Source organism: Ananas comosus, linkage group 1 (genome assembly GCF_001540865.1).
Source record: "Ananas comosus cultivar F153 linkage group 1, ASM154086v1, whole genome shotgun sequence".
Classification (NCBI taxonomy): domain Eukaryota; kingdom Viridiplantae; phylum Streptophyta; class Magnoliopsida; order Poales; family Bromeliaceae; genus Ananas; species Ananas comosus.
In genome coordinates, this window is record NC_033621.1 from 18,457,384 (window position 1) to 18,466,982 (window position 9,599).

Sequence of the window (9,599 nt, forward strand, 5' to 3'; positions counted from 1 at the left end):
ACTCTACTAGGCTATGTCCAAGTTCATCACTTTTGCCACTATAGGATTCTTTGTCTCAAGACCCAATCCTCATGCCTTCCTAGTCCAAGTGTCAAGCCCATACCGCTACACTACTAAGTAAGCATGCAAGGAATGGAAATATGCTTCTACTAATCCTATAATGCACAATCGACATATGATGAATAAAATTAACTTAGACATAAAAGAAAATCCGGATGCTTCGGGATGACACCCCCCACCTTTTGTGTATACGGAGGCTCTAGAAATGCGCTTCGGCGTTCTTTAGGACGAAGCCTCGATCTCCTTGGTCCAAATGATGCTCAATCAGTCTTATTTTGCCGATAGCTCTTGACCCGCTCGACGAATCGAAATTCTGACTTCGCCCCCGCGTTTCGTTACCTAGCAATTAGGTTTACAAGGCCTCAAATGAGATCAATCTCATACTTTACTGAAAACCCCATTTTTGGAGCCCTAGGGTTCCCATCATGCCATTTGCATTTTGGAACCCTAACTCTAGCTTCAATCCACCAACAATTGTGCTAGGGCTCCATTTGACCCCATTTCCAAAGCTCAAAACCCAAAAACCCTAAGTTTCACAAGCTAGGGTTTGGGTAGCTTACCTCTTAGCTACACCAAGGGGAAGAGGAGAGGGAGGGGAAGATGTCCAAGGTCTTTCTCTTGATCTCCTTCTTCTTCTCCTTCCTTTCCTTCTCTTCCTTTCCTTCTTTTCCTTCTTGTTCTTCTTCTCTTTTCCTTCTAGAGAGAGAGAGGGAGCAAGAGAGTGTGAGAGAGGGGGAGAAATGAGAGGCTGAGGGAGAGAGGGGGTCCCCTATACTCTCTAATGTAACAATATCCTAATAAGTCCCTCCACTTTTCATCCTGTGCACTGCCCGTCACTAGGCATTTTTCGCCCAGAGGGACCGGTCTCCCCGACTTGGGACCGGTTTCCGAGAGCTTCAGCTCGGGTCACGCGTTCGGGTACCGGTTTCTCCCAGAGAGACCGGTCCTTGGGAGACTGGTTCCTTCCTAAGAGACCGGTTCCCGAGAGCTAGGATTTCGGGACTTAGCCAATTTTTGGCTTTTCTCGTTGGGTTCGCGTTCGGGGACCGGTCTCTCCCTGCCAGGGACAGGTTGCCTCAAGAATCCCCGCACCCTAGCCAATGGGACCGGTCCCTCCCTGCCAGGGACCGATCCCCGAGAGCAATTTTGCTCCAGTGCAGGCTTTGCACTATTTGCTCTCGTGGACTCGTTTCCAATGCACTCTTGGTGATATCAACATCTTTGGCTTTTCCAAAGCTCACCAACACGACCCTTGGTCGATTTTGCATAAAGTCTAACTCTCGCATTTCGAGAATTCACTTCCTCATATTTTAAGTAACTTATTTCTCTTTCTAAGTAAATGCTCACTCAACACAAATGTTTTGCACACGATACTGAAACTGTTGATGCCAAAATTGAAATTAACATGCCGACCTAATCCACGTATGAGCCAATAAGGACACGTGGTACACCAGGAGTCGGCAATAAGGCGCCTGAAGATTTTAGGTGGGAACGGTTGAGAAGTGGGCATAACTTCCACGATGGAGCGTAACTTCCATAAGGAGTGGGCGTAACTTCCACGATCATGGTTACAATCACTCCCCCCATTACTTTCAACCGACCAATAATGTGGGCTGAGAAGACATCACTATAAATAGTAACTTCAAAGCCTGTAATAAAGGTCTTTCTCCATCCTGAACGAGAAGACCACCTTTATTTCCTCTGCATTTTATCGCTTTTCTAGGAGTAGTCTAAATGTAATCTTTTTCTTTTCCGCATTTACTGCTTTCCTAGTAATAGTTCGCTAAGTAGAACCCTGGAGTCTGTCTGTCCCACGGGCATCACTCCGTTGTAGACTACATTTGCAGAGTCTGTCTGCCCCACGGGCATCACTCTGTTGTAAATTATATTTGCAGAGTCTGTATGCCTTTCGGTCACACTCTGTTTTATTAATATATATATATATATATATATTTAGGCATTCGGATCTTTCAGCCGACCAGTCATTGTGTATTTCATTTATTCGGCTCTTTCAGCCGACCAGTTACTGTGTACTTCTTCCATTCAGCACTTTTGCCGACATTGATCCCTGCACAGTTCGTACATTCGGCTCCTCCAGCCGAACCGATTCTACAGTAAAGGTTTTCGAACTCGGCTGATCCGATCCCTCGTCAGCCGAATCGCTTGATCTGTCGAAGGGCGCACACTTCGAGGGTCATCGTTCGTAGCCGTTCCTCACCGCGACGCGCTTTCCGAGGAGGATCTTTGACCGAGTCAAGGGTCGGAAAATTCGGCATTCCAACAATTTTTGGCACGCCTGGTGGGACTTGATTTTAGCTAAATTCACATTTTTATTAAAATTATGGCTGATGATAATGCCATGAATTTGCGCAATAGGGTTGTTCCTAGAAATTCTGGGAGTGATCAACCTAGTGATTCAGACAATGCTGGCGAATGTCAAGCAGTTTTGCCAGTTGAAAGAAAAACTAGTAGACAGTCGGCTTATCAAGAGCCGAGTCTAACTCAGGCACTCGGCCAGATGAGCCGAGTCCTGCAAACTTTAGATCAAACTATCCATCAAAGTACCGCTCGACTAGACGCGGTGCTGGCCGCTATCACGGCCTATAATGAAAATATTGTTCGAATTAGACAATTATTTAGCCGAAACGAGCAACCTTATGGGAGGCAACAAAGGCTCCTAAATGTGCCGGTGCAACAAAATCCTGTCACGCCGGCGGTCTCACGGGTGCAACCTTAAATGTCACCTTTCCAGACTGCTTATAGGCCGGCGAATATCAACACCGGCCCGCAGTCGGAGATTGCATCAGGTTTACCTCCTTTACCAATTTATCAGTCTCCAAATGTGGGGATTAGAGCTGAGGTGTAGGCTCTGAATATGCAAGGAGTTAACCCTGTTATACCGAATTTCGGTCTACCGCAAGGATCGAATGTAGTACAAGCACAGATTCTTTTGTAGGGAAACAATAATGAAATATACGCACAAATTGAAGAAATCATCCGAAATACTTTCGGAATTGGCGCAAGGTCGGCAGTGCGGCCTGTATTTCGTTCCTCTTATCCCGCGAGTATAGATGCTGAGCATCCATACCCGGCAAATTGAAAAATGCCGAAGTTTGATAAATTTTCTTGGGATGAGACCGAAAACACGGTCAAACATGTGGCACGGTTCACGGCACAGTGTAGGGAAGCCGCGACAGATCCATTTTTAAAATTAAGATTGTTTAACACGTCGTTAACTAAAACGGCGTTTACTTGGTATGCAAGTTTATCAGCCAATTCCGTCCAAGATTGGAACGAATTAGAAAGAAAATTTCATGAGCGATTCTATAGGCCGGAGCCACAATTATCGGTCGCCGACTTGGCTTTATACCGACAAATGTCAGGTGGAACGGTCGAAGAGTATTTGAACCGTTTCAAAATAGCTAAAATCCTGTGCTTTATGAGAATGCCGGAATCAGAGTTCGCCAAAATAGCGTTAAATGGTCTGCATTTTAAGATAAAAGACTATTTTGAAGATAAGTATTTTTCTAACCTATTTGATCTAGGTGTTCGAGTTGCCCAATATGAGCAATTTCGGAAGAAAAGTGAGGACAATCGGCTGCAATGGAGCCGATATAAAATGCAAAGCAAAGGCAAAGAGAAATCCTTGATAGAAGAACAGTCGGTTCAAGAAGAGCCGAGCCAATCGAGTGAAAGTGAAGAATCGGCTGATGAAGCCGAGGTATATGCGGCTGGTAAAGAGCCATTTTCTTCAAGGAGAAATCCTTGATAGAAGAACATTCGGTTCAAGAAGAGCCGAACTAATCAAGTAAAAGTAAATAATCGGCTGATGAAGCCGAGGTATATACGGCTGGGACGATAAAGAGCCGTTTTCTTTAAGCCGACCAAGACCAGCGAAACAAAAGCTTGAGTCTCGGTTGTGTCATTTGAGCAGTCGATTTGGCACCAATAGTCATCCGAATGTTCATTCGAAAGACTATTAGGGGGGCATTGTTGATGCCAAAATTGAAATTAACATGCCGACCTAATCCACGTATGAGCCAATAAAGACAAGTGGTACACCAGGAGTCGGCAATAAGGCGCCTGAAGGTTTTAGAGAGGAACGGTTGAGAAGTGGGCATAATTTCCAAGATGGATCGTAACTTCCATGAGGAGTGGGCGTAACTTCCACGATCATGGTTACAATCACTCCCCCCACTACTTTCAACTGACCAATAATGTGGGCTGAGAAGACATCACTATAAATGATAACTTCAAAGCCTGTAATAAAGGTCTTTCTCCATCCTGAACGAGAAAACCACCCTTACTTCCTCTGCATTTTATCGCTTTCCTAGGAGTAGTCTAAATGTAATCTTTTTCTTTTCCGCATTTACTGCTTTCCTAGTAATAGTTCGCTAAGTAGAACCCTAGAGTCTGTCTGCCCCACGGGCATCACTCCGTTGTAGACTACATTTGCAAAGTCTATCTGGCCCACGGGCATCACTCTGTTGTAAACTTCATTTGCAGAGTCTGTCTGCCCCACGGGCATCACTCTGTTGTAAACTATATTTGCAGAGTCTGTATGCCTTTCGGGCACACTCTGTTTTATTAATATATATATATTTAGGCATTCGGCTCTTTCAGCCGATCAGTCATTGTGTATTTTATTTATTCAGCTCTTTCAGCCGACCAGTTACTGTGTACTTCTTCCATTCGGCGCTTCTGCCGACATTGATCCCTGCACAGTTCGTACATTCGGCTCCTCCAGCCGAACCGATTCTACAGTAAAGATTTTCGAACTCGGCTGATCCGATCCTTCGTAAGCCGAATCGCTTGATCTGTCGAAGGGCGCACACTTCGAGAGTCATCGTTCGCAGCCGTTCCTCACCCCGACGCGCTTCCCGAGGAGGATCTTTGATCGGATCAAGGGTCGGAAAATTCGGCTACTAACAGAAGCTTTAAAATACATTAAAATCTGTCCGAAAGCAATAAAAATTGATTTTATCCTTTGCTTAATTTTCTTAGTGAAAAAAACTATAGGTTTTTTTTGGTCTTTTAAAGAGTTAATAATAGATCATCTCTAAGCCATGCCATCAATACGGTTATTTAATTAATAATTTGGCTTGTGGACAAGAACTAATTGAATTGTTTGATAAAGTTTAGGCGATTTTATTGACAAGATTAAAAGTTTAGAACGTAGTCGGCCGTAGACTAAAATTTAAGGGGTGTCAATATTTGAAAAGTTCAGACAACAAATGTAAAATTTTTATTATTTTTTTAGTGTTCGGAGATAACTACCCAACCTTTAAAAAAATTCTTATTCTCCATGTAAACTTTCTGGCAGTATATTGCTGTTAGTTATTTTAAGTTATTATATTTGATCAGTTTAAATGGCCTTGTATTAGCCAAATCATGAAAAGGAAAAATAATAAATAAATAATACATGGCAGTAAAATAAATAAATCTTCTTAATGAAAAAAATTATTGCTGTGTATGAAATTGACCATAATTTTTATTTTTATTTAAAAACATTAAATACCGACAAAAAATTTTATTTTAAAACTAAATTTTGATGTCCAAAATATCATTGGCTATTTACTAGCTAGTCACTCTAATAAATTGATAAAAATAAAACTCGACACAGAAGACAAAAACTAAACTGCAAATTTAGTATAGCATAAGGGTTCTTTTGAAGTTTGCTCTACTCAATTCATTAATAATAATAAAAAGAAAAAAGCTCTTAATTAATACGTGTTAATTTATTACAATTTATTTATTTAAATATTTTTTTATAGTCATTCTCTGAATACATTTCTCCCCCAATCCACAGTTCCACACACTCTCTCTTTCTCTCCAATCTCGGATCACCATTCGAGCACCACCTTTTCTCTCCCTTTTCTTTTATTAATTAATGTGATAATATTTAATCTATTATTATTATTATTATTATTATTATTAATTTATTATATGTTTTTTTACTTTAATAAATTAATTCGAAGAGTCCCCTTCGCTTCTTCCTCTTCCTCTCTTCCGTGCTCAGCCCCTCCGTCGCGCCGCTCGATGAGCGCCACGTGGCTCGCCGGAGCGTAGATGAGTCCCCGTCCGCCGTCCGATCTATGGACCACCGCGTGGCCCCTCCTCCCTCCTCCTCCGGCGGCGGCGGCGGCGGCGGCGGCTCCTCCGGCGGCGCCCTCCGCCGGCGACTCCTTCGGCGACAATCTTAGGGGCTTCCTCCTCGCCGTCGCCTCGAGCGCCTTCATCGGCGCCAGCTTCATCGTCAAGAAGAAGGGCCTCAAGCGCGCCGGCGCTGCCGGATCCCGCGCCGGTAACCCTAAACCTCGCCGGAACCCTAATTCCCCTCCCCTCCCCTCCCGCATTTGCCCTAGCACGTGAATCGTGCTTTCCCCTTCTTTTTGCCCGGTATTTTCATTCTGGTTGTTGTTTTCGTGAAGGTATTGGAGGATACGGGTATCTTCTAGAGCCGCTGTGGTGGGTTGGAATGGTCACGAGTGAGTGCCTCTCTCTCCCTCTCTTCTTATTCGCGATTTTTATGTTCTTATTCGACCACGATTCGAGAGGAATTTGCTGAGAAAATCGGGTGAAAATTGGATCTTTGCAGTGATTATTGGAGAAATTGCTAACTTTGTGGCATACATCTTCGCTCCCGCGGTTCTCGTGACGCCGCTCGGTGCTTTGAGCATCATTGTGAGGTAAAGATTGTGCAAACGAGAGGAAGGAATTATCAAATTACCCTTTTCGATTCGAATAAATTGTATGATTCTGGGGGAGAATTTGCTGTGGCAGTGCTGTTCTGGCGCATTTTATTCTGAAGGAGAAGCTGCAGAGGATGGGGGTGTTGGGCTGTGTCCTCTGCATCGTCGGATCGACGGTGATCGTGCTTCACGCTCCCGAGGAGAAGAGCCCGAGCTCCGTGGAACAGATTTGGGATTTGGCTACACAGCCTGGTATCGATTTTCGTCCTTCACTCTTGTGTTTACAGAAAAAGTATCAACTGCTGTTACGCTTTCAGTGAAGAGTAATGAAATTGAAAATAAGGAAGCGTTAGGTTCAGAAATCGAACTTTTAGAACCCGCGTCTATGCAATTGAAATTGAATGAGCCCGTGGATGGTGCATTGTTCGCTATACGTAGAACCTGTGGGTTTTCCCTTTCGCAACACACAAAAGAAAACATAATGTTGTAGTAGCCTTCTTCTGCTCTTTGTTTTTTGGACACTATTTGGTATTTAGCCCGGCGGAAACGCAAGCTAACGAATAAAACAACAACTTGATTTAGAAACAAAAGAAGGTAGCCATTCCGAAATGTGTGTTTTCTTTATTTTTTAGGTAGTGTCGGTATATCTTTCCTTTTATCTTACCCTGTCTTTGAGATGTTTGATATATTCCCTTCAGCCTTTCTTCTGTACGCGGCTTCGGCGGTGGCTATATCCCTAGTTCTAATGCTGCACTGTTCTCCGCGATATGGACAAACAAACGTGATGGTGTACGTGGGCATATGTTCTGTCATTGGATCTTTGACGGTGATTATTCGGCTTGTAATAAAGTTTGATCTTTACATTCGCTTCTCATGGGATTTTTCACGTTTCAATTTTTCTTTTCTTTTTTTTTTCGGGTTTGTAATGTTTGTTAGGTTATGAGCATTAAAGCCATTGGGATTGCGATAAAGCTCACTATAGAGGGAATTGACCAGGCGGGTTATTACCAGACATGGGTCTTTGCTATGGTTGCCATCTCTTGCATCATAATCCAGCTAAATTATCTGAACAAGGTGAGCAAAAAGAACCAATTTCTGGGAGACTGAATTTTACAGGAGGTTGCTTCTGAATTGATCAGTTTATTAGCTTTCTTCTGGGATTTCACAGCTTTATGTTCTCCAATATCGCCTGTAGATGAACAGTTCCCCGTCGCAATGCTTTGGAAAACTCCGAGGTTTTCCTCACTAGTTTAAGAGAGAACCAATAGTTTGCTTTGATCTCCTTGTCTCATAGGAAACAACTTATCAATCTCTTTTGTAGCCAAGCTAGATCATTTTTATTTTGTCTATCAATTTACCTTCTTTTTTTCATTACTTCGGTGATCCTGAACAACTTTATCGTATCATTTTATAGCCTTGCGCATTGTCATTATCTCGCAACTACTGAGGCCCTGTTTAGCACAACTTGTGTTCTTTGAATTAGTTTGCAGCTAGCTAATACTTCCTAGATGAAATCATCAATTTCAATGTTAACTTTTCAGGCATTAGACACTTTCAACACTGCAGTAGTTTCTCCTATATACTACGCCTTGTTCACTACCCTAACAATTCTTGCAAGTGCCATTATGTTCAAGGTATGCATGTTATACACCGCACAAAAGTGCTCATGCGTTTGGTACGTGTCTTTGTTTCCAACAAGGATTAGCTTCACCTCTGGCAATTATTCAGGACTGGTCTGGACAAAGTGCGAGCAGTATTGCATCGGAGCTCTGCGGGTTTGTTACAGTGCTTTCTGGTACCGCAATACTACATTCCACGAGAGAACCCGACCCGGCTTCCTCAACAGGTAAATGTTTTTACACTACTATTATTGATTGGACTTGCCTGCGACTAGTTAAAATGCAGATAAAAGCGTAATAGTTAACGAGCTTCTTTTGCACTAAACCAATTCGTGGGCCGAACTGCTACGGAATGAAAGCCGATGGGTTCTTTTGCATGTAGGGAACTTGTTTTACCCATGTCCTAATACAACACTTTCTCTCGAAATATGCAGATTTGTATACACCACTCTCGCCCAAAATATATTGGCATATACAAGGGAACGGCGAATTCGTGAAGCATAAGAACGACGACTTGTTATCTGGGGACTTCATCGCCATGGTGCGGCAAGATTACTTCGTTTAGCAGAAATTCTTCAGAAATACATAGTGGCTTTTAGTTGCTTTATTATGTGTTATTTGTCTCTGTATCTTCTTATTGTCATCCTTGCATTTGCATATAATGTAGCTTTTTGCTTTTCTTTTTCTTTTTTTTTTTTGTTTCCCCCTTTTGGTCCCTTGGTTATATTTTACTTAGGGTGTAATCTTTTTCCTATTTTTGGTTTCTCATTTGATTGCCAAGTTTATTTTTGCATCAGTTGTTCTGTTCTTTTTAGACTTTGCGGGAGAAATAGTCTAGTCTTTGTGATTTGAGTATGTAAAATTTGATGTATTTTGTACAGTCTCTCCTCTTGAGTTTGTGAAATGGAAATCTCTATTTTGTTTTTGATCAACTAATTAGATAGACATAATCTACTAACAACTGGATCCTAATAAAAAGATGCTAATTTGCATTTATATATACCATTGCACCACGAATTATTAATGTTTGTTAGAAGGAAGGGATAAAGAAAAATGAGGCGGACTTTCTCCAGGTCGGGACGAAAATGCTGCAAAATTTAGCATTTGCCACTATTTGGATTCTAAATTTCTAAATTTTGGATTCAAATTTATGATTAAGTTTTGTAACACTAGTTTCAGTGTCAGCGCAGTTGATCCTAAATTAACTTAGTGTATAATCAAACAAGAA

General features: G+C 42.2%; 1 protein-coding gene across 1 annotated transcript; it reads left to right on the forward strand.

Annotated features, from left to right (window-relative positions):
* LOC109721980 (probable magnesium transporter NIPA6) lies at positions 5,865–9,251 on the forward strand. The gene is made up of 9 exons (XM_020249821.1): positions 5,865–6,364; positions 6,492–6,548; positions 6,659–6,749; positions 6,844–7,004; positions 7,451–7,578; positions 7,689–7,826; positions 8,294–8,386; positions 8,481–8,598; positions 8,806–9,251. Exons 1-9 carry the CDS (start codon positions 6,130–6,132, stop codon positions 8,934–8,936), a joined length of 1,152 nt encoding a protein of 383 aa, XP_020105410.1. The 5' UTR covers positions 5,865–6,129; the 3' UTR covers positions 8,937–9,251.